The sequence below is a fragment of the Micrasema longulum genome, unplaced genomic scaffold (assembly GCF_059751315.1).
Source record: "Micrasema longulum isolate JH-2025_06_02 unplaced genomic scaffold, ASM5975131v1 h1tg000185l, whole genome shotgun sequence".
NCBI lineage: Eukaryota > Metazoa > Arthropoda > Insecta > Trichoptera > Brachycentridae > Micrasema > Micrasema longulum.
This window is the reverse complement of record NW_028277390.1, coordinates 314,106-338,716: the sequence shown is the minus strand read 5'-3', so window position 1 is coordinate 338,716 and position 24,611 is coordinate 314,106. Positions and strand designations below refer to the sequence as shown.

General features: G+C 33.0%; 3 protein-coding genes across 9 annotated transcripts; 2 read left to right on the top strand and 1 right to left on the bottom strand.

The window, feature by feature from the left end:
• Nucleotides 1–731: 731 nt before the first annotated feature.
• On the top strand, nucleotides 732–6,312 carry LOC148283857 (ketohexokinase-like). Of its 2 annotated transcripts, XM_088243101.1 has the most exons (5): nucleotides 732–993; nucleotides 4,335–4,511; nucleotides 4,761–4,908; nucleotides 4,999–5,237; nucleotides 5,914–6,312. In XM_088243101.1, the coding sequence occupies exons 1-5, from the start codon at nucleotides 830–832 to the stop codon at nucleotides 6,182–6,184; spliced, it is 999 nt and encodes a 332-aa protein (XP_088099227.1). In that variant the 5' UTR covers nucleotides 732–829; the 3' UTR covers nucleotides 6,185–6,312. The 2 variants fall into 2 exon arrangements, with proteins under 2 accessions (XP_088099227.1, XP_088099228.1); XM_088243102.1 differs by lacking the exon at nucleotides 4,999–5,237 and having other exon boundaries at nucleotides 740–993; nucleotides 5,914–6,077.
• A 1,692-nt stretch (nucleotides 6,313–8,004) lies between these two features.
• On the bottom strand, nucleotides 8,005–18,131 carry LOC148283856 (epidermal retinol dehydrogenase 2-like). 5 transcript variants are annotated; one of them, XM_088243100.1, is made up of 5 exons: nucleotides 18,108–18,131; nucleotides 14,110–14,328; nucleotides 12,965–13,306; nucleotides 11,194–11,444; nucleotides 8,005–8,614 (listed from the first exon to the last, which is right to left on the bottom strand). In XM_088243100.1, exons 2-5 carry the CDS (start codon nucleotides 14,251–14,253, stop codon nucleotides 8,422–8,424), a joined length of 930 nt encoding a protein of 309 aa, XP_088099226.1. In that variant the 5' UTR covers nucleotides 14,254–14,328; nucleotides 18,108–18,131; the 3' UTR covers nucleotides 8,005–8,421. The 5 variants fall into 5 exon arrangements, with proteins under 5 accessions (XP_088099226.1, XP_088099225.1, XP_088099223.1 ...); XM_088243099.1 differs by lacking the exon at nucleotides 18,108–18,131 and adding an exon at nucleotides 14,761–15,028; XM_088243097.1 differs by lacking the exon at nucleotides 18,108–18,131 and adding an exon at nucleotides 14,781–15,016.
• A 17-nt stretch (nucleotides 18,132–18,148) lies between these two features.
• LOC148283855 (BLOC-1-related complex subunit 8 homolog) lies at nucleotides 18,149–21,926 on the top strand. Of its 2 annotated transcripts, none has more exons than XM_088243104.1 (3): nucleotides 18,149–18,516; nucleotides 18,690–18,867; nucleotides 20,991–21,926. In XM_088243104.1, exons 1-3 carry the CDS (start codon nucleotides 18,465–18,467, stop codon nucleotides 21,283–21,285), a joined length of 525 nt encoding a protein of 174 aa, XP_088099230.1. In that variant the 5' UTR covers nucleotides 18,149–18,464; the 3' UTR covers nucleotides 21,286–21,926. The 2 variants fall into 2 exon arrangements, with proteins under 2 accessions (XP_088099230.1, XP_088099231.1); XM_088243105.1 differs by having other exon boundaries at nucleotides 18,289–18,516; nucleotides 18,673–18,867.
• Nucleotides 21,927–24,611: the final 2,685 nt, after the last annotated feature.

Sequence of the window (24,611 nt, the reverse complement as noted above, 5' to 3'; positions counted from 1 at the left end):
AAGTACCCACACTTGGCAGTTTCTCTTTTGCTGACATTTTGTATTACGTATAATGTGCTGAAATCCAAATCAATCATGTATGTACTCCCATTTCTGTATTTAAGGGACATTTACTGTTAGGTTATAATCCCCGTAAAAATGTCTAGACTATCATATTTCCTTCTTTAAAATGCTCTCCGTTTATGTCGTAATATTTTAATCTTAAAAAGAGATTAATCCAATCATTGTTTACAAAATTTGGACACCCACAAAATAATATCGCTGTGTACATTTTATTAGACCAAAATAATATTTTATGTGACATCGACAGCGACATCTTTTGGGATTATTAAAAAGTTAAATAAAATATTAACAAATTAATTCAGCTGTTTTTTTTATTTGGAACAAGACGTTCTTTTCCTACCACCTTATTCGATATTTTTCCGGTAGGTACCTCAGAGTAATAATTCGTAAGAGAAGCCCGCATTCCGGACGGTTTCGGTTTGCGCTTACAGTTCTGGACCTGAGTATCTACGGCCCGTTGTATTGCTGTAAGTTGTAGCTAACTTCGTGATTGATAATCAAACAACAGTTTTTTGTCCGTATGGGCGACTCCATAAGCCAGTGGCGTATTATTCCTCTAAGGTAGGTACTGTTCGTCAACATGTTTATTGTCTTTGGAAAACATGGCATGATGTCATAGACTATTATCATTTCAACTTTGTCTTGTGTCTTGTTATCACTTTGACTTTGACAGAAATGTCAAATGTCAAATGTGATGGTAGGTGCTAGATGGTGCACAGTGGGATAGTTCACCATTATTATTGTAAAGTTTAAGAAGTCTTCAATAATGATGAACACAATAAGGGAAGCATACGGGAGTGTCGTTAGTAAAATAGGATCACCGACAAAGGGCGATTCTCATATCAATAAAAAAATATTATGTGTTGGATTGTGTAATTTAGACATTGTACAAGTCGTTAATACTTTCCCGTTGGAAGATTCCGATCAAAGGTTTGTGACATGATATATTCACTATTTGAGAATTTTACACATATTATGTTTTTTTTAATAAGTACCACATGCAAAAGTAATCTAATAATGTTACTCAAACTTAATTCCTACCTACTTCTGTCGAGATTATAATGAAAACGCAGAATTATAATAGGCGTATGGCAGACTTTTGGGCACCGTACGATGTATGCAAACTTGGTTCTACCCGCCTTCTGGTATATTGTAATTCTACAAATGAAACTTTAAAGTTGATTCAACTATTTTACTGTAGTCGAGGTTTAAAAATCACTTTCGTAAAAATAGTACCGATAATCATGAATATTTAGCAATTTTCTACAACGAACTATATTCATATAACAACAGCTGCCATCAGGCCCATGTCTCATGAGGGTGAGTGTATATCAGGGCGAATCGTATGAAGTGCGCCTAGCCCGTTCTCAGTGAACGATGAAACTAGCCGATCACCCTTCATCCTTTATCAGCGCAAGCGGTTACAATTGTCGAAATTTATGCATACATGAATATGTTTCAACACAATCATGTTACAAATTATAATAACGCTTGTTTAGATTTAGTTTTCAGTAGTTTGCATGATGTAGCTGTGTCTAGATCTACTGAACCTTTAGTCCCAGTGGACAACTATCATCCACCGTTACTCCTAGATATTTCCTTACCATCTGCACCTAACATCCTTGTTCCTAATGAAACTAAATACTTCAAATTCACTGAAGGTGATTACGCTGGTATGAGTAATTCTCTCGCCCTTATTGACTGGGTATCTGTACTTAATAACAAAACTGTCGGTGCAGCAGTAAATACTTTCAACGACTACTTAATCAAAGCTTAAAATCATTTTATTCCAACAGGTATATTCTTTCCCCCAAAATACCCTTAATGGTTTAGTTCCAAATTAAAATCATTAATCTTTGAGAAAAAAAAGCTCACAAATTGTTTAAGCAAACTGGTGCTGAACCGTACCTTCTCTCCTTTTTCCATTTCCGCTATCTGGCTAAAATCGAATCACAGACATGTTATGAATCTTACATTAACACTACAGAGAATAACCTTAGTAAAAATCCCAAAAAATTCTGGCAATTTGTTTCTCAGAAACCGAAAGAAAATGGACTTCCTTCCAGTATGGTCTTTGGAAATCAGTCTGTTAACAATGAACAAGACATAGTTAATCTTCTTGCCTCCCACTTTTCATCTTGGATTTATTAACAGAAGCACAACTGACTTCAAAAATATCAATACCCTTAAAACTCTCTTCTGTTCCCTAGTTCGCCCGCACCTAGAGTATTCCTCCGTTATCTGGTCCTCATATTATGATGTTCACATCAAGAATATTGAACCAGTTCAACATCGATTTTTGAGAAAGATAGGCTGGAAGTTGGGCTTATCCAGAGACCAATATACGTAGAATGAGTTAGAAACTACCTTAAATATATCTTCTCTTCAAGACCGTCGAAATAAATCTGACCTTCTGGTCCTATTTAAAAATCTCAACTCACTCTTTGATGCGCCTGAACTACGGAGCTCAATAAAATTAAATATCCCAACTAGAAATCTCAGACAAAACTTACTCTTTCATACCGATAACCATAGAACTAACAATGGTTTTCATTCCCCTATGCCCAGAATTCTTAGGTCTGCCAACAAACATACCAGTCTTGATTTCTTTCATAGCAAGTAATCTTCTTTCAAAAAATCACTGAATCAAATCCAATTATAAACACCTCTCTCCCACTTCCACTCCCACAAAGTCTACTACATACCATCGAGTCTTTCTACTTTTTAATAATAATTTTCTAAGTATAAATATGTCCTTAGAAATGCCCATTGAGCGTATATATAAATAAATAAATTACCTCAGCTTATTCCTCTATACAAAAAAATACTCTATATTTTACATATTTAACCCATTTCACCTTTTTATTACTAAAACGTGCTTGCGGATTACAAATATTATTTGAAGATTATTTGAAGGTGATTTGTACAGATGGCTTAGAAGGCTTATAAAAAGCGTTCTTAAGTACCGTTGAGACAATTTTAAATGTATTAACTTTTGGTGAAATAATTTGTTTGCGGCATCTATTTGAAAAGATGAAAACCTTTACACGCTTAGTCACGCGAAATTGTTTACAATAATCACAAATATTTTGTTATAAATGCCAACTTATCTTTTTTGGTGAGTTTTTTGTATTTATTAGTTATTTTCCTTTCTATGTATCACAATTTTTATATTCATGTGTAATTGTAAAATTTAATTAAATATAAACTATTTTTAAAAATTGAGATTGTCATTACAAATTAGTTTAAATACTTTATGTTTATTACGAACTATCTGAAGTTTCGATAATTAAATAACTGTAAGCATTTTTATAACTGATGAGTGATGAGTCATGACTAAGACCGATATAAGGCACATGGCTTATGGTAGTGCGCACATGTGCTCATGTTTTTTTAAATACTAAAAGTTTCTTAATATTACAATAATACAAAAATACAAATCCCGAAGGGATATTTAAAAAAATTCACAGGACACATATTTTTACCTATTTGGCTTGAACCGCTCATCGATCCGTGCGCAGCCCACCTCCTCTATCCATTTCTTAAGAGCAATTTTATACCGTGAGTACTTACTAATTGTCTTTATGGACAATGGAAGTAGATTGTACACTTTAACTGACTAAATGGCCAATTCTCTTTGGTTGTATTCATTTTTAATTGTTTTTGCAACATCAGGGTGGAGTATCTAGTAACTCTTGTATTTGTAAAATGAGTTATGGAAGGTAGAGAATAATGTTTGTGTGCGTACAGTAACAGAGCTTTTTACATAAAGTTGTTTTACAGATGAGATAATTTTTACTAAAGCTTTTTGTGAAATTAATATTTGTTTGATCAATGTGTCATTTGCACATCCCCATCCAATTATTCCATATTCCAAAACGATTTAATTATTGCGCATTATATTTTTACAAGTTCTTTTAGGCTAACTATATGTCTTATAGTTTTAAAGAAGTAAATTTGTTTTTTCAATATATTTTTAACATGTTCAATTTAATTATTCCATCTTAAATTCCCATCTTTATAAATGCCTAAATATTTCATTAAATCTACTCTTTGGATTATAAAGAGTTTTATTGTTAATTTTAAATGTTATGTATTTTGTTCTTAAGTGGATTTAGTGTTAGATAATTTGAGTCTAACCATTTTTTTACTAAGTATAATAAATATGAAACATTTCAAATAAAATCTTAAATATTTTTTTTGATATAACTCTGTTATTTTTATCTTTGTATTTATGGTCAATGTACACATAATAATTTTAAAATCACTAGGTGCCTACAATCTCGATGGAGACGCGGAGGAAACGCCTCTAACAACTGCACAGTCCTCTCGCAACTCGGAGCCAACTGCGAGTTCCTCGGAACACTAAGTAAAGAAAATCATCTCCAGTTTCTCTTAGATGATTTTAATAAGTACAATATAAGTATGGACCACTGTGTTTATTACAGGTAAGACAGACATTTTATTACTGTTTATTTGCTATTGAAAACAATGCAGAAAAGTAAACATAAGAAACAATGTCTCTATCACAAAGTAATTGACTTCAACCGAGTGATAAAATAACCTTCAGAAACCTTATATTTTAGGTTAGTATTTTTTTGCTGCCTGAAAATTTTCCTCTTTTGTTGTTTTTTCAATGAGTTTTAAAAATAAGGATCATCTTAATTATAAATGTGGACAATCATTTAATTTTTCAGCGATTGCGAAGCTCCTCTGTCAACTGTAATCCTGAGCTTAGAAGGGGCTTCGAGAACGATACTTCATTCCAACCCGGACTTACCGGAACTTAAATTGGAGGAGTTCAAAAGAATAAATCTAAAAAACTATTCGTGGATACATTTTGAAGTGTGTACTTTGAAATTTAAAATATTTTAATAATGTTAATATGGATGATTATTTAGTAATTTTTATTACGCAAACGGAATTATTTTTCAGGGCAGAAATATTTCTGAAGTCACATTAATGATGGAGTACGTAGAGCATTGGAACTCGCAAATTGACGACGCAAAGAGTCATATAACAATATCCTTAGATTTAGAAAAACCCAAACCAGAATTGTTAGATTTATTACCTTATGCTGACGTGGCATTTGTGGGGAAAGATTTTGCAAAAGCGAGAAAATGTAATAATATGAGTGAGACACTAAAATCTGTTGCTAGAGATACAAAACCAGGGTAAGTTGTGCCATTTTTGCAACTTTTTATATTACTGTCGTGTCCCTCATCTAGTCATTTCCATTTTGTCAGTATTTTTTCAGCAGGGTAGAAAATAAAATTTATAAGCGTAAACTGCTTTCCTCAAACTCATTTCCAGGATCTTTCTTTTACAAATAAACCATTTCAATTGCGTAAATATGTATTGATTTCTCAATTTCAATCATTTTACATATCAGTTACACTTTATGTATATTATTAAGCCTATTGATAATTCAATATTCGGCCATATATGTTAAAGATCTGCATTTAAAGCAAGAAGAAGAGAACGAAAAAACGACACTTCTTGTTATTTACAGAAATAGTAAGGGTAAAAAAGTAAGAGATCTAGATCTAGTAGGGGAGTGTTACTTGGATATTATTCTTCCATATTTCAATGTGGGGAACTTCGCATTACCTTTGATTCATTATTATTTCTAATTATCCAACAAAAAATAAATGTAAATAGCTTTACGAAATTCACTTTTCTTTATAATTCTTCTCTTGATGTATGTTCTTTTTTGAATATTTGTACATTTGTAAGAATTTGGGATATAACGCTTTCATCCACTCGTGTCTTCAAATATTAAGTAAAAAATTAAATACAAAATGTTCATTGGAATAAGCCTGTATGAAAATATTTTCATTTTCATTTCAGCGCGACGATAATCTGCGCATGGGGCGATAGGGGGGCCATGGCTAGAGGTCCCGACGGCTCCACGGAACAGAGCCCCGCCTTTCCCCCGCAGAAAGTGTTGGACACCCTGGGGGCCGGAGACACCTTCTGCGCCGCAGTCATATTCGCCCTCTCATTTGGCCGTAGTCTCCGGGACAGCATTTACCTCGGCTGCCGAATCGCCGGGGCTAAAGTTGGCTGCGAGGGATTTTCACAGTTGGAACAAATATACCAAGATATCAGTCAGAGCTGATAAAGAACGACTAGGTGAAAGGATAACCGAGGGAAAAAAAACATTTATAATACGTTGTTGCGTTGATTTTGACAATTGGATTACTGACAATTGGATTACTTGTACATAATATGACATTTTTGATTGCTTTTGTGTTTGGTTAATTTATTTTTTATGACCCAGTGTATTGAAATATATGATTCTTTTTACATTATATATGTAGTAGCTTATTAGAACTACTCATAGTAATTATTATATTTCCTTTCGGTAAAGGCTGATTTTCTGTTATAAATATGTAGTATGAATTTGTGTAAGCTACAAGTATACTTAACAACATTTCATTGCGTACTTATTTTGTGTAAAATCACAAAAATAAATTTCATGTGCCAACTGGTTTCAGAAAAAAACTGCCAATTTGTTAAGGTTTAAAATAGACTATCACTAAATATTTCAATCTTACCGAAGCTAACACCAAATTTCAAGTACCAAAAATTAACATTATAGTTAGCTTTGGTAAGATTGAAAATATTTAGTGTATAAGTTTAATATTAAACCGCGCAAAAACAGTAGTGTTCTGAAACCTGTCAGCATATATAATTTATTTGAGTGATTTTACACAAAATAATTACATAATGAAATTATTTGACATGGAAAATCACAAAGTTAGTAATTAAAATATTAATTTTATTAAATATCCTTGTTCTAAAAAAAAATAAGTCACGAAAATTATGTTTCAATATAATATATTCGAAGTCTGGTAATGAAAAATTAGTTTAATGGAGTTTTTCAGTTATAATCAAATATTCTTTTGTAATATCTATTTAATATTGTGTCGACCTCGTGGTGTAATGGTCAGTGCGTCTGCCTACCATTTAAGAGGTCTCAGGTTCAATTCCTGACATGGTTGATACGAAATATTTATTTAAAAGGGTGTTTTCACACTAGAATATTTTAAAGTCCCTGGACTGATACCTGAAGTGTAAGACTGATCATCTTACCTTCATGTAACAAAAATGATCAAGATACGCTGCGATTGGTGTACCGATGCAGTGCCCTATGCACCATTAGGTGAAGAAAGGAAAAGATGAGATGAATGAAATATTACGTATTAGTAAAATAAAATAAAAACTGTACATGTATATAAAATAATAAAACTTATAAATACAGACAAAATCTGTTATATTTTTCAAACGCAGTCATTTAATATGTATACGTAGTCCAAATGCTTTGGAACTTAACATTTTATATACATACTATATTTCTTAGTAAAAAATCATTGATCAAAACCACAAGTTATATGATATTGCCTACTGTCTGGGTTCCCCGATATTGTGTAGTTTGTGCGATGTTGGAGAAATCGGGGAGCCGTGGCCGGGGTGACAAATGCTTTCAGTAATTTATGTTTATGAAGAACTTCATAGAGGCTGAACCGGGTTATGGTTTGTGGCTAGTGCCGCAGACTCACAGACCAGAGGACCGAGGTTCAACCCCCCTCTACCACAACTTCATTTCCAATTTTGAATACTTATTTATAACTCGTTGAAAACTCGATGTAAAATCTACACGATTTTATTTTCCATCCATCTCTACAATGCATTGGTTAGCACATTTCGCAACCATGCATAGTCGCATTGGTTAGATTAATCCCAGGGTAATTTAGGTTAATGTAATTTAAAAATTATTATTTTACGATAAATATGTGATGACATTAAGATTTACATTGAGAGATTAATTGTGATTTTTAGTTTATGCATGTTTTATTCTGTTGAGATTCTGTGTAGAAAGATTTCATTCGGCAAATAAATAAAATTAAAAGGACATGGGAAAATAATAAAACATTCTTTAAATAATTGTGTTTCATTGTATAATTTTTTTTTAAATATAAATACATCTCATCTTTCTTGCGCTACTTTCATTTTTAAACTACTGAACATCAGAAATAAATAATCAGCCTTCAGTCTTATAAGCTTTAACAGATATTTACATACATAATAATTATTTTGAAACCGTATGTTGAGCGATCACCACAATAATTATATAAAAATATACATACTTATATTATAATAAGTATGCCGAAATATATGAACTACAATTGCACAAACCCTAGCATAATTAGGCTTTGTTGTTTATTTTAATGGAAGAAATAATCGACAAGCACCCGCCACTTTAAAATTCTGCATTAATACTCGCAATCGACAAATCAATATAAATGTAGAGAGTAATAATTTGATTTGTTTACAAATAATCCTAATAATACATCAGCCGAAGTCAACTCCGGTGTCTAGCATTTCCCTCATCATGACAGTGGCTTGTCGTGGAAGGATCCTCAGGAGATGACCGATAAACAGCAGGTGACGAGGAATGGACACTTCCACATAATTCCTCCGGACTGCTTCTATTATAGATTTGGCAGCCGAAGCCGCGCCAATTGTGCCAAAGTAACTCGGTATCCTGGAAGAAGCCACAACACAATACATAACGCAATGATTACATTCTACCTATGAGTCATATTATGTAATCATCTTTGGTCACAAACTTAGGCGAATTATTAGCAAATGTAATATTTCATTACTATGGAAGAATTCAGTGTCAGAGATGTTGATTAATTATGTCATTTTTTCTTTAACATGTTTTCACAATCGGTAGTTATTTATCTACAAATAAAGAGACTTATTCTGTTTTTACGAGGGTTGCCTTATGTATTTCGAAATTTGGCAACACTGGTGCTGCTATCTGGGAACTGACACCTTTATCGTAGACTTTGACATTTTAGAAGATATATTTTCTCATTAAGTTTTTTTTTATACAGTTCCTATTTTCAATTGCTATAGGTAGTTATTTCTAAATTTGATATCAGTGCAAAAATGTAATTAAAACATGAAAATATTCATGTGATTATTTTTTACAACTTTCAACGTGGATTAACTCAACAACAGCGCATCGATGAACTTAATTGTATTTATCGATGGTATACGGAATTCAATTGTGACCGCAGTTCGCTCAATGACGAATTTCGTGAAGGTTGTTTAAAATCGGTTGTCCTGAAAAACATTGATGCTGTGTATCAACTGATAATGGAAGATAGTCAATTGACTTACCGTGAGATTCAGGCTGAACTTATCGAGAGTAAGTGGAAGAGAACCTCTGACATCACACGCGGAGTTATTTCAGAAACACAAAACTTTGAAAAATCATTGCGCTGATAATACGATATATGAAAATTGTAAAAAAATTTTTGGTTGTAACAAATATTTTTTTTTTTTTAATACTGAACTTTCTTATTGAATATTTGACCGGTCAAATCATTGAATTAATGACTCATCCGCCGTATGCTCCTGATTTGGCACCCAATGACTTCTTTTTATTACCGAACATCAAAAATAAATTGCGAGGTCAACATTTTTCGGCACCTGAAGAAGCGGTCGATGCTTTCAAAATGAATGTTTCAGAGGTACCTCAGTCTGAGTGGCAAAAGTGCTTCAAAAATTGGGTCAAACTTATGCAATAGTATATTAATCACCGTGGAGAATATTCTAAAAAACAATGAAGTCATTTTCTATAATAAATTTTTGTTTTTCTTAACTATTATCCCGAAATATAAAAGGCAACCCTCGTATAATTCAATTAATAAGAAAATACACATTAGTGGTTCACATAAAATGAGGTATGTAATAATTTAAAACCAACTCTACACTCGGTCGAAGTTCCTCACTGAAATTCTCCAAAGTAAGAATTAGTAGTCCGATGCAAAGTAACTAGAAGTGACCCTCTACACTATAGGTTCTCAATACTAACACAAAACAAAGCATTTGTTTATTGGTAATGACAAGGACCAATTTGTCCTTTTTATAAACCCTTTTTTAATTATTTTTTTTATTTAAATTTTTTTGTTTTTTACAATTTACATAATAGGTAAAACAGAGTATTCAAAAAAATAGGGCATAATTACATAGCAATGAAATACATATTAATAGTAAAAATATTAAACAAATAAATCCCACAAATCATAATAATCAAACAAACCATTATCAAAACCTTGCGCTTTTCCATTCTTCATATATTTGGCAGCACTTCTTATTTCTTCCATACATATCTCTGTCGTACCATCATCTGCATTAAAACTTATGCGAGAAGGTGCCGCAGTGCTTTTATTTCCTGTATGCGTTTCATACACCTTGAAGTATTCCTTCCATCTCGTTTTTATTCCACTATCATTAGTCACCATCTTTTCCTTTTACCGCTGTCATACATCCACTTTCATTAGTGTTTCCTTTTAAAGGCCTTTTATAAATAAGCCATCGCCCCCCTAGACCGCCTCAACGCCCCCAATTTTCTCTGGGCGTTCTATCGCCCCCCTGAAGGCCTTCAGCGCCCACTTTGAGAAAGATGCTCTTGTACTTGGCTAACTTTGTGAGTAAACGTTTTTTTTTCCATATTAAAATGTTGTCATAAATATTTGATAAATTCAATAACAACAAAAATAAGTATGTATTTTTATAGAAGGCATGATCATCATCATCATCAGCCATCTCTTATCCAATGGTGAACATAGGCCTCCCCCTTTAGTCTCCATATCTCCCTACTCTGAGCCAACCGCATCCAACCACTTCCTACAACTCATCTTATGTCATCAGACCACCTTGTCTGAGGCCTTCCGACACTTCTTCTACCTGTTCTGGGTCGCCATTCTGGGACTTTTTTGGCCCATCTAGAGTCTGTGGTTCTGGCTATATGACCAGCCCAGCTCCATTTCTGGTTGGCAGCCCTACGGACCACATCGGTGACCTTTGTTCTCGCTCTTATCCATGTATTGGTTTTTCTATCTCTCAACGAAATACCTAGCATTCTCCTTTCCATGGCTCTCTGTGACACTGATAATTTGTGTATTTATTTTTTGTGAACACAAAAGTTTTACAGCCATATGTCAGCACAGGGAGAAGGCATGATACATTAAATTTTTCTTGATGTAACGCATATACAAAAAAAAACATATTTTTTATTGCTAATTATTTTTAAAAAATACAATTTACCTGAGTCGAATATCAGAAGCCACATCTGCACTGATGATGAAGGGATAGACGTGGACAACGGTGACATGAACATCACTATTCTTGGAGATTCGCAACTCCTCCAGCACAGATTGGGCGAGCCCTTGAACGGCTATTTGGGCTACACTCATGGGCAGCTGCCCCTTCTGACCGCTGAGCCCCGCCACTGAAGTGAGTGCCACTATGTGACCGTGATTCATCCTCTTCATCGTCGGAAGGAATTCATCTAAAAGCTAGAAATAGAAAGGTGAATCAAATACCGTAGCATTACAAAGAAAAATCAATTTTTTTTCCAGTATCTACACAAAAACTATCCTATTTTATTATCATAAAAAAAAAATATTTACCTTGTTGTTGGGGTGATAAGTTAAATAGAGTTTTCTGGATTGTTGTACTATCTGATGTGTGAATTTAAACTAAATAAAATAAATTCGCTTTAAAAATTACCTTCATTAAAAATGCAGGCAAATGTTGATAAATACAAAAATTGCACAAAAAATGACTAGGAATATCACAATCAGAAAACAAATAACGAAAAATATAGAAAACTCAGAACTATGTCATTTCTTCAGACATATTTCAATAAAAAATATTTGCTTTATTTTTATATTGATATACATTACAACAAATTGCGAAAGGTACATACATCTAGGAATTTATACGGCTTATGACCTTTTATTGGCTGGTACGAGTGATCACAAGCATTCTGCCTATGTTTGAACATCCATATTTGAATATTCCAAAATAACTCAATTTTATGGCTACATGTTAGAAAAAAAATACACTTAAAATAGTGTAAATGTGGTTGTGGATTGGGAACATGCCTCAAACCTCTAATGTTAATGCTTTCAGCTTCATATTAATACATGAAGCTCTGAAAGCATTAAGCTTAAACTTTAAAGCTAGAAAATGAGAAAACAATTCTATTCTATTTTGCATTTCCTGTCAAACAAATCATTTCAAGGGTATTTTAAATTTACCTATAATGAAAATTGAGGGTACTGCTCGTATTTACAAACCCATCAAAATCTATCTTTCTTTATTTTGAGTAAATCATAAAAAAAACTGTTACAATAATATTAAAAAATCACAACAGGGATGGAGAATACCTTAAAGAAGGGAATATGGAAGTCTAGGAATTTACAGGGCTTATGACCTGTCATTGGCTGGTTTAAGTGGCCACTTTAAACACTGATTTTTTTTTACTATTTTTTTTTTATTATGACCAGTTAATATGTTATATTTAACTAGCTATTTAATCACAATTATGTCAAGAGACAATAGTGAAATAATAAATTTAATTTTGGAGATTGCCAACTTTGCAATACTCAAAGCCATGTTTGCAAAAAACCCAATAATTTAAAAGTCAGATTCTCACAGAGAATGCCGTATTTCAAACTATGTTATAATTATTGTAAACAAATGTATTTTGAATAAATTTCAATTTATATCTCACTTTTTAAGATTTTGAATTTTGCTGGGTTTTGCAAGTAATAAGTACCGCGAAACCGTAAATTTGGTACCAAATTTACCGAAATCAAATAGAAATGTGTTTTTTTAAAGGTTGATCATAGATTAGACTGTTTGGGCAAAATATCCATCCAGGGCAAAATTGGATGGTTTCGCGGTAATTATTATAAAAGGAACTCGTTTATATTACCTGTGACAGTGAATAGGTAGGTGCTTCGCCTGGTTTTGAAAACCATTTACCGAAACTAAATAAACATAGGAACTATTTATGCAGGCAACTCACCCAAAAATGAGAAGTAAGGGTCAGATCCATGGTTTTGTAAATATCGGAGGAGGGTTCATTGAGGAGAGTGCGCGGACTGGGAATACCGCAACAATGGAATAGCATCGTCACATCTCCCACTTCACGTTTCACAGCCTTGGCCATCTTCTTCACATCTTCCTTCCTGGTGACATCGCAGTTGAAGTGCAAAACCTTGCCAGTTCTCGGGGGAACTAGAGCTTGGGCCTCTATAGCGATGTGAGCATTTAAATCTGAGTTTATATCGATACAGACAACGTTAGCACCTTTCGTGGCCATCTGCTTTACTATTTCTTTCCCCACACCTCGACATGCGCCGACCACCTACAAAAGACATCGGATTAGTAAAAATACCCCGATCAAACAAATCTTTTTTCATCAAAATCAAAAAGTGGAAAGATAGACTAAATTATATGCCAAATATTATTCAAATCAGGAGTGGTATTCTGAATCCTCTCTACACCCTAGTGGTGAATTTAGGAATTTTTATTTTTTTAATGTGATGACACTTTGCTTTGCGTAATAGCTACACTGATGATTAAACGTCAAATGATATAAAACTGTTTAAAAAACGGAAAAACAAAGATGGCTCGGTCAATTCAACCTAATTAGGTGTTTTGGGGAATACTTAGTAGTAGTATATTATTCTTTACACAGGATTCATTGAATCTCTTGTAAACGTCAATAAAATTATAACTACATTTTATAATTGAACAATTGGTAAATAGGGCGCAATAATGTTCTAAATAAAAATCTTCATGTAGAGTTTCACATGCCCGTATTTATATGACGTTTGATCATTAGTGTGGCTATAAATGAAGCAAAATTTAGGTGCATGCAAAAAACTAAACTCCTTAAATGAATCACTCTCTAGGGGATACAGAAGATTCAGAATACCACCCCTAATTTGGTTTTCATTAATAATTTATTCTCACTGGCCTTTCTGGTATTATAAGGAAATGTGTTTGCCATTGTTGAATGGACTGAATGAGTCAGTAAATAAATAAATAAACCCGTATTTATCTTACAACAATAAGTTGCAATGTATTGATTGTAAAACACAATACTGAAGAAAATTTAGCTAATAATCTACATACTGAAGATGTATGGGCGATACGAGTACTTACCATGACAACTTCACCTGCGACAGATTTCAGGGGAGGTGGCCGTATGAGCTCTAAACCGGCTCTCGCTATTGAGAGCACGGCGTAAAAGGCGAGCCAAGATATGTCCCATACTAGGACGCAAGCTGCGTATAAACGCAGTAACATGCGAAATGGAAAAAGTAGTTTCAAACTTCCTGGAATAGCTTGCACCCAATTACTACGGCGCTGGTTTTCCAATTCCTAAAATTTGCAAATAAATGGAATAAACTAGTAACTTAACAAGACACCTTTTCCACGTGGTTAAGTAATAATAGAAAAAAGTTAATAATCTAAAGAGTACCATTTTAATTTTTTTGTTCTTGTTTTCCAGACACAACATGAATCGATCGGAAAGAAATTGTCTGACTGACTAATTTTTATTCGACCAATGTCTGGAGTTCATTAAGATAAAAATATTACTCGTTAGTCTTTTTTAGTCTTTATCTTTTTTCATTTACGCGTGCTTATCTTCGTATGACGGCTTCCCGGTTTAAATAATTAAAAAATATACTAGCTAATTGATAATCGATTGTAAGGATAAATTGAAGTATTTAGTATTTATTGAATCGTGGGTAGTTTGTATTTATTATTATGGAAGGTAAATATTTATGTAAATAAAACGATATAACATACCTACATATTATAGAACATACCTGCCTATAAAGTAATAAAGGGATCATTGAGAATAATAAATTAATATAAAGTGAGTAATGCTTTATTACTATATATTAGAACAAATGTTTTATTTTGTTTTTATAATATTATTTCGTTTATTATTTGTTTGATTATTTTTTACCGATTTGCCATAAATTTTTAATTGGCACAATGACTCATTAATCGGGCTTTCAGTGAATTTGTCAATTTTGACATCACAGATTAATAGTTTGACATATCTAAATCTAAATATCTATTATCTATTATCTATGCATATCTATCCACAATCCAGAGATTATGTTAGAGGTAAACTACGGTAACTCCAAATATTATGAAATTGAGTTATTACAATGTCGAAATTAAAATTTTCGTCATGTATTACACGATAAATAGCAATAACACATAATTTCTTTAAAAACACATGATTTTTTATTGTAACTCTACACCAAATTAGAGATTGAGGATAGTCAGAAAACGTTTACTTCTGCCAAAGATTTTTTTGGTGTATTTTTGTAATATAAATCAATATACATTCTAGAAAACCAATTTACTTTAAAGCCTATCATTAAAAAATACAAGATGTTTAATGTATGAAAAATCAATAATTATTTGTCTCTCTTGAAATGTTGGGTTTTTAGAGATACCTCTCGCTTACTGATTTACAAAACTTATATTAAAATTTTAATAATACCCATTTACTCACAGGTTAGATTGGATTAGATATCGTCACCTTAACTTGTAAAACTCTAAAGTTCACCAACTATCTAAAATGATGTTTTGGCTTTTTCTGTTAGGACTTCAAACAATTAATATATGAGAGTGTATGAAAAGCAAACTTAGAAATATCAACCAAAAACGAAAAATTAGTTATTGATGACAAAATAAACTATACATAAAAGCCTACCCACCTAAATAATAGCGTAATTCGACACCGTTTCTAAATCTTGCAAAAACATGTTTAAATTATACTACTTGACACCGCAAACTTTATATTTTCCATTGAAGTGATTCCAGTGAAGCATAATTAGAAATCTCACAATTCTTTTTTCAATTTTTTTCACAAATATCTCAGTTACTCCTTCAATGGAGATTTCTAAGTTTGCTTCTAATGCCTTCATATGTAAACTTATATTGTTCATACAGTGTTCCATTATTTTTTTTAAAATCTATTGAAAAAAAACTTCGCTGACAATTGCTACTGAAGTAAAAATTGTTTTTACCATCTCCTGGGCTGGTATTTCAAACACTATTGTGGCCGTATTATCTCGTGTATTTACATACAAAATACATGAGAAAAACTGTTTTCTCGTGCCAAGAAAATGGTTCAGAATAGCACCCCTGAAAGTATATTTGGGACCTAGATACGAGCTTCAAAAGTTAGGCTGACGATATTTCTCATACTTGTTAAAATATATATATATATATTTTAACAACAACAACAAACCATCACGCCGCTTCCCCGTAAGGATAGGCAGAGAGAATAGTACGCCACATCACTCTATCTTTGCATACAGATCTCTCTTTCTCTACATCAATATATCTTATCATGCACGCGCTCCGATTATACCGACTTTTGACATGCCTATCTTCAAGTATTTATTGGATTTGGTCATGCCATGTATTTCTCGGTCTTCCTCTAAATAGAGGATACAGAAATTTGTATCCATCAACATTGACATTGTAAATATTCTTGGCTGTTTTTTCACTCGACATGTCCAAACTAGCGCAGAGCTCTTTTCTTGATTGTGTCGATAATGCTTATCTCTGCCTTACACATTTATACATACATATATACATATATATACTCTAAATTTATATCTATGTACATATATTATAAATATTGTACTCCACGAAGGCCCTGTTGTACATTTACAAAATAAATGGTGACACGTACTCAAAGAGTCAATTTATTGTCTGAATAATTTCTTCTAGCATTTCTTTTTAGCATTCATTTACTTACGCCACGGTTTATTACTGCTTCCGAATTTGACTAAAATAAAACCGAGGATAAGTAGTACATACTACCTACCTAATATAAAACCACGAAGTTAAAGTGTTCAAAAGTTGTCAAGGTCTTTGATCGAGATGCTCTGATTTTTTATACAAATTAGTCATTTTATTTACTTATCAGGCGCGTGCGATAAAAAAATTAATGCATCTATGTCAATAATTGTTGAAAGATAATTATCTGTAGCTATGTTGACAATAAAGTTATAACGTATTTCTTACTCATATGTAGTTAAGATTAATAAGTAGTTATAGGTTATATTATGTGCATATGTTGCATAAAATGTAGAACTACTTATATCGTAAAATTTACACTTTCAATCAATTGCGTTTTTGTAAATCAACAAGAAATGGGCATATTATGTTTGCAATACCTATTACGAACATAAAAAGCTGTTTTAAATTAATTTTATAAGTACTTTTTATTCTCTTTACCCAAAATTCCCAGTACAATGACTTAATGATTTGTTTTAGTAAAAAGCTTTACCTAGAAGTTTTTTTACTTACATATACTGGTATTGTATTCGGTGCGTTAAAATATTCAACTCATAAATTTAAGTTTATAAGTAAAGAAACAAAAAAACATATTTAATAATATGCTTGATGGTACATAACACGTGCCGATTAGATAAATAATTTATCTGATATCTACGTACATCATCATCATTATTCCCTTTCTACACCTAATGGTGCATAGGGCACTGCATTGGTATACCAATAACACCAAATTTTTTATTTTTTTTTGTTACATGAAGGTAAGATGATCAGTCTTACGCTTCAGGTACCAGTCCAAGGACTACGAAATATTCTAGTGTAAAAACACCCTTTTATTTTATATCAACCATGTCGGGAATCGAACCCTAGACCTCTTGCATAGTAAGAAAACGCGCTGACTATTACACCACGAGGCCGATACTACAGCAGAACCATATAATATGAAACTGAACAATTGGGTACTTGGTAAAAAGTAAAAAAATAATTACCGACACAATCATTTTTTTTTTTAGTAATTGATTTTATTTCTGAGGTTGGAATTTTAAGGCGGGTTGTGGTTTGTAGTATTACGGGGTAGTGTCACGGACGCTGAATCAGAAAGTAAAGGCTTGAAGTTCAAACCTCTCTCTACTACAATCAAATAACCGAAAAACAAAAATGTATTTGATAACCTACAGGAACGAAAAGGCATTTATAAAAAAAAAAACGCATTAGATAAACTCAAAAAGAAAACTGGTTCATGGGAGGGAGAATATTTGAGTAATAATAGTAGTAAAGATGAAACATATATTATCATCAATATTATGGTTTTGCAAACTATATACCTTTTATGGGTAAGGCGGTAAGGTATTACTTGTAACCTGTTACAGTGTACAGTCACAGATTATATAGTACAATGTGTACAGTCGTACAGTGCCACGAGTCAAATCAACCAAAACCACCTCTACTTGTAGAGGGGGTTGTGAATCAACACCCACTCTCATAGACTAGATACATAATTATGTCAAATTGTACCATAGACAATGACTATTTACCAACTTTTGCTGCAAAATCTGACGATCTGTCAAATTCAATTTATTTTGATCTTGTTTACCAATCGAAGTTTGTTTAATTAAAACTTATATATTTACTTTGTACTTGTGAATCTGAAACCTAAGAATACCGTCTTCCTTTAAATCGAAATGTCTGTCGTTTATACAGGAGATCCTGATTTAGAATTAAAGGTTAAAAAAGGTTAGTCCCAATAACTAATGATTTTCTTTGAAATGTAAATGTTTATCGTGTAAAACAACAATTATGATAACTATCATAATTGTTGTTTTACATATACTTATTCTTAAAACGGTATCCACGATCAATCAAACTATAATCCTATAAAAATAATATTAGGTTCTTGATTCTTTAAGCTACTGAACGTATCTCAGAAAACATGCACATCGTAGCGAATGAGCCTTCACTAGCATTCTACAGGCTGCAAGAACACGTGAGGAAGGCTCTGCCTCCGATGGTGGAGAGGAGGATAGAGGTTACCAAACTCCACCACGAGCTGCAGGGAAGGTGTTATGATGTGGAGTACGCTGTGAGGTAATAAAGCTCATACTACTAGCTGCGTTTCTATGCTATGCTGCACAAAAACCTTTCTTTTAGATTGCCGAATGCAGTTTGATAATTTGTTACGCTTTCATTTAGATTGTTCCATTTATTTAACACTTGTCATTTGTCATAATAAATAATAATAATTAAACTGGCTGATTTATATAGCGCCATTTTTGTGAAAAATCACCTCAAGGTCGCTTTACAATTGTATATGTAAACTTACATTCTAACTAAGCTAAAGTGACATATTATATTTTCTGATTTAAAATTGAGGGTATGATAATCTAAAGAACTGGGATTTTAGTTGGGATCTGAACTGACTGGGACTGTCGATGATTCGTAAGTTTGAAGGCAATTGGTTCCAGGCAGAGGGGCCGGCAACGGCACAATCTCCAAATCTAGTGTTTGGGGAGCGCCGGATTTCGACAAGTTTTCCTCTTCCTGAATCAAATGCTGACCTAAGAGTAGATTTTCTTTGACATGTATTTTCCCCAATACAAAGGTCCGATAGAAATCTTGGAGTCATTTCATGAAGAGATTTAATAAGAGAATACTGTCCAGGAAAGCTTGTATTTTATTCTCTCTGGGCTTTTTGACCAGTTCAAATCTCAAAGATGTTGTGAGATGTGAGAATATTTTTTTACTCCTGTAATAAGCCTTGCTGCTGCATTGAAAACAGATTGAAGTTTATCAGTTTAGTATTTTGGGAGATTTGCGTATATTCCATTACAGTAATCTAGACGTGAAACGACATAAGCATTCATAAGACCTTAATTGCGCATATTGGAATAATTCTCCGTACGAATTTGATTTGTCGGAGATGGAAGAAACCAGCACTTACCATTTAATTGACATGAGAATGAAGAGAATGGTATGAATTTAAATGAAAACCCAGTAGTTTAACATTTATACTAGGGGTTAGATCACAACCTGTGATTGAAATCGGAGATCTGTATAAAAGGTGCTGTAGCTTTTTTGTCGCTGTCAGTTTGAAGTCAGTCACAAGCTCAGTTTTAGATGGATTGAGTTTGAGTCTGTTTAATAACATCCAATTATTGACAGTTCGGATGCATTGAGACACGCGATTCATCAAATTGTTTATATCTTGAGGAGAGCAATAAAAATAGATTTGTTGATCATCCGCATCACAGGATAGTAATCCGAATGATTGAATAATTTTGGACACATCATTGATGAACAGCGTGAAGAGTATAGGACCAAGCACGGAACCTTGTGGGACGCCAAATTTAAGAAGGGTAATCTGAACTGATTGCGTTCGCTCCGAAAGATAAGATTGGATCCATACCTTTGTGAGCCCAGAAATTCCAAAAGTTACTTCTACTCTTTTAATAAGAAAACTGGTCAATTGTATCAAATGCAGCACTCATGTGTGCTTTTTCTGTGTCCGGACAGATAAAATTGACTCTTCTGTGTGTAAATAAAACCAGAACTCTGGACGAATATTTTCTGCTCAATAGCTACTCTCAGGTAAAAATCCCGAAATAAGAAAACAAGTGGAAATAAGTCTACCTTGTAATGTTGTGGTTGGCGTGTACACCTACCGTGTTTAGGATTCTGGGTTCGATTCCTGACAGGGTGAACTGAGAGGTATAAATGCGGTTCTTCACTGCAATAACTTATTGTTCCTTGACTGGGACCTGAAGTCTAAGACGGACCTTCCAAGTACCAAAAATGATTCAGATACGCTGCCAATGCAGAGTCTTATGCACCACTGGGTGCCGATGGGTGATCATTATGATGATTTTAACATTAAAAATTAAACAATAACAACCATTTTCAATTAAGCTATAAAATAGTACATTATGAAACAAGTCAGTTGAAACAACATAATATTATAAACTTGCTGTTTATTTTCTTAAACTTGGGTAGGTAGAGATAAATTTCCTTAAGGCAATATGCCCACCGTTATAAATATATATATACATATATAAAATGTATTTCCAATATATATTTTTTTATAATAATAGCTTAGTATTTACACAAAGTTTGTCTCCTATTAAAAAATTTCACTCACCGATGTAGCAACTTGCTTAGCTTACTCATATTTCTTTTCTGGTGAGTAAATATGGTTTCTTTTATTCTTTTTTTAGTGCTGTGAAATCTATGGATGGAGCCGCAAAAAGCTTCGCCAATATTCAAGAGATGCTAAAGAATGCCATATTCTTAAAGCAGCAGTTGAAGTATGAAGAAACCAGGAAGAATAAAAAAGATACTAGTTCTGTTTATAAGCGTCTGTCAGCACATATTACTTTAGACCTTCCGGATCTAGCTGACCTATCAGGAGTGGTCAGGGAAACCACTAGTCGAGTAGAGAATATGATGGCTCAAGCCAGAAATTCTACAACAAGCAGCGAATTGCAGAGGTCTCATACCACACTGCATTAGGGAAAGTTTCCAGTAATGCCGCAGTCATGTTCCCGTACCTTTGTTTTATTATTGTGATAATTATTATAATTTGAATTAATCATTAAATTTTATAAATATGTTAGTATCAATATTCATATTAAAGAGAAAAACTTTACCCAAATACATGTTCAGTAATATTCAGCGTTATAACAAAACTCATTTCTATCCTACTAGGGGAAGTGAATGTTTCAGACTCCCTAATACAAGAACCAAGGCGACTCGGAACAATCTGCATCATAAAGGATTGATGATGTTTCATAAGTTTCCAAAGGAGATTACAGATGCTGAGTTTGTCTCATCGTTTTGTAGGATGGCGATGGTTTTCTTAAAAAACAAACATCCGTATAGGTAGGTAGGTAAACAATCCTGAAGATGCCCACTTAGGTGAACGTGCTTGTCGGTCAAAATAAACTAGGCAAATCTTAACCGAGGAATTTTATTGATATTTATCAAAATCATTATCCATATAGTTAGCCATAGTGTCATCAGAAAGAGTCTAAATTTTAAAAAAAATTGTTTGAAATTATTATTGTATAAAATATATTGTATTAGTCAATTATTACTAGCTGATGTAAATTGTTTTTTTACAACTACCTGAATAAATACGTTGCATTACATTATTTTAATGCTTTGTCGTGTCTTTATGAAAATAATAAGCATTATATGATTTATAAACAGCAGTGTATGTTAAATTTTATTGTTATCAGAAAATTAAAAAAAAATACAAATCAACTTTGACACTCCATTATAAGATGTTAAAATTTAAGATAGGTATAAAAATACGTTTATGTAGTTGAAAAAAATATTAAATTGAAATGGACAAGACAAAGACAGACTATGGACAACTTTTTTATAAAGAATCAGTGTCGCACCAAGGATTTTTATTAAAGGGGTTTTAAGTAGTTACGTAATTTGCCTATTTTAAAGAAAGTAAACATTTTTTTAATAAGCCCTTAATAGGCCAGTCAAATTCTACATTAAAATCGCAAAACGCGATGTAAAGCTGCATTTTTGGTATGTTGTTTGGACCCATTAGGGGAGTGCGAAACTACATTTTGCAAGCAAAAAAAAGTTGTGCTATCTGCATAATACGTGAAAAACTGAAAAAAATGTTTTTTTATTTAGTTTTTGCAATTTAATTTAAAAACTATGGGCTTTTGACAATAGTTGCTCTTTTCATTTTGAAAGAATATTAAATTTAAAACATAATAAAAATACTTTATAGTTTTATTCCACTTTTATTTATAATTATTTTATAATTTTTTTTACCAGTGACCGGGTTTTGTCATGACTGACATCGTCAGACTGGTGTCGGTCACGACGAAACCCGGTCACTGGTAAAAAAAATTATAAAATAATTATAAATAAAAGTGGAATAAAACTATAAAGTATTTTTATTATTATAATTAAAATGCAGTTCCACCAAGAAATGTCAGTAGAAAAACTCAATATATTAAATTTAAAACAATTTAAGCTAACCCCACAGCTCCGTATGTCTAATAGTTTTTGAGATATGATGCTTGAAAAATTTACATGGTTTTAAGAAATGTTAAAGTTTTGAGTTGTGCTTATGTTTCCAGCCAGAGGAAAATTGTCTGAAATTAAATTTTAAATTGAAATTAAGTTTTAGCACATTTAACTACATTTTATTTTAGCGCAAAACAATTTTTTTTTTTTTGTTTGCACCACAACAGGCCAGGAGGCCTAATTACAGTGGTGAATTACATCACAGAGCACCCAGGCTTGAGAAATATCACATTTTAATTTGTAAACCTTATGATTCTTTTGTAATCGTAAAAAACAAAAATTGCAATAATACATGTTTACAAATATAAACTTAACCTAACATGAAATTGTGGGCATTATGTAAAAAAAAAAGAATAAAAAGTTTTTGACATTTATAGACACACATTTAAACATAATAATTATAATGTCAAAAAAAAATTACTCTTTTTTGAGGGTGCCGGTTGATCATCTTTTTGAGACAACTCTTCTTTAGATAAAATATCACTCTAATATTTACACGTTTGTCGATGTATTTTTCTTTATTTTCGAATTTGTCTATTTCAATTGCAGGGACATTCTAGCATGACTTGCCCCGACAGAAATGACAGAGAACAGAGAACAGAGAACTTTAGCCCCCTTTTCTGGCACGTGCAACCTCATCCAGTGCACCCTCTGCGGCACTTGCAAGAAATTAATTTTAAGAGGGCTTAAGGAGCTTGGTCTTTTGTAGAAGTCTCGGGTAGCAGTACCTGCTGGTTACTGTTCCACTCCTGAACCTGGTGGTATGTTCAATATGAGCTACAGCCTCTTCAGTTGGGGAGCCAAGTGAAACTTAGCGTTGGCAGCTGATTGCACGAAAATTTCATAACGGCGAGTGTAAAGAGTGCTGGTGACTCCTCCTCTATACAGAGCCACAATTTTTTTTTTCCAGCAGCGGCTATTTCTTTGTGAGTGGTATCAGGCTGTAGGAAAATGATAACCACCTCAACCAGTCACGGATAGTTTTGGAGGATACATAACATTTTCATCTTTCTTGACGGCGTGCACAAATAATACAAATCAAGGAGGTAAAGTTAAATCTCCGTTATTGAAAGACGTAGAGGAAAACTGCAGAGAGTCAGATTCACCCCTGCCACTTTTCTGGAGAAATAAATTATCCACATTGGATCCCAATCCATTAAGGAGAACTAAAAGGGCCACATCTTCTCCAATTTTTATTATTTTTTCTTTGGAACTACTTTTGTTAATCGCTGTTCTCACTATAGTGTAGTCTTTGTCCTCCGTAGCTTGCTTTGTTTGAATTCCCTCCCTTTCCAATCCTAAACGAAGAAAGTTTTTATTTTGAAGCCAACTTTCCTAAACAAGTTTCCGATGATATATTTGACCCCATCAGTTCCCAATTCTTGTGCCATGTGGCAATTAACTTCAGGGCGTCCAACAAAGCCATTGCTGATAGGCATTATTTTTTCGTTACATGAAACTAGTACGTGGACATCGAACCAGTTCTTGATTTTTTCTACATCAGCAGTATCTCTTATGATTTGAGAGGCCCTCATGTCAACGTTTTGTTTAGTGGTGGTACAGGAAACGTCACAAAAGTACTAACGTCGTTCACATTTATTGAGCGTGTAGACTATTCCTTCAGTCCAACGGGCTAGGACACTGCTAGATATGCCTCGACCATGGGTCAAGCCCCTCTGACTCTTCATCGATCCCATTAAAACCTGCTCAATTGTTGAATCTGTCCATAGGTCTGACCAAAATTTATGTAATCAGCAAATCGTAAACTGTCCTTTTTA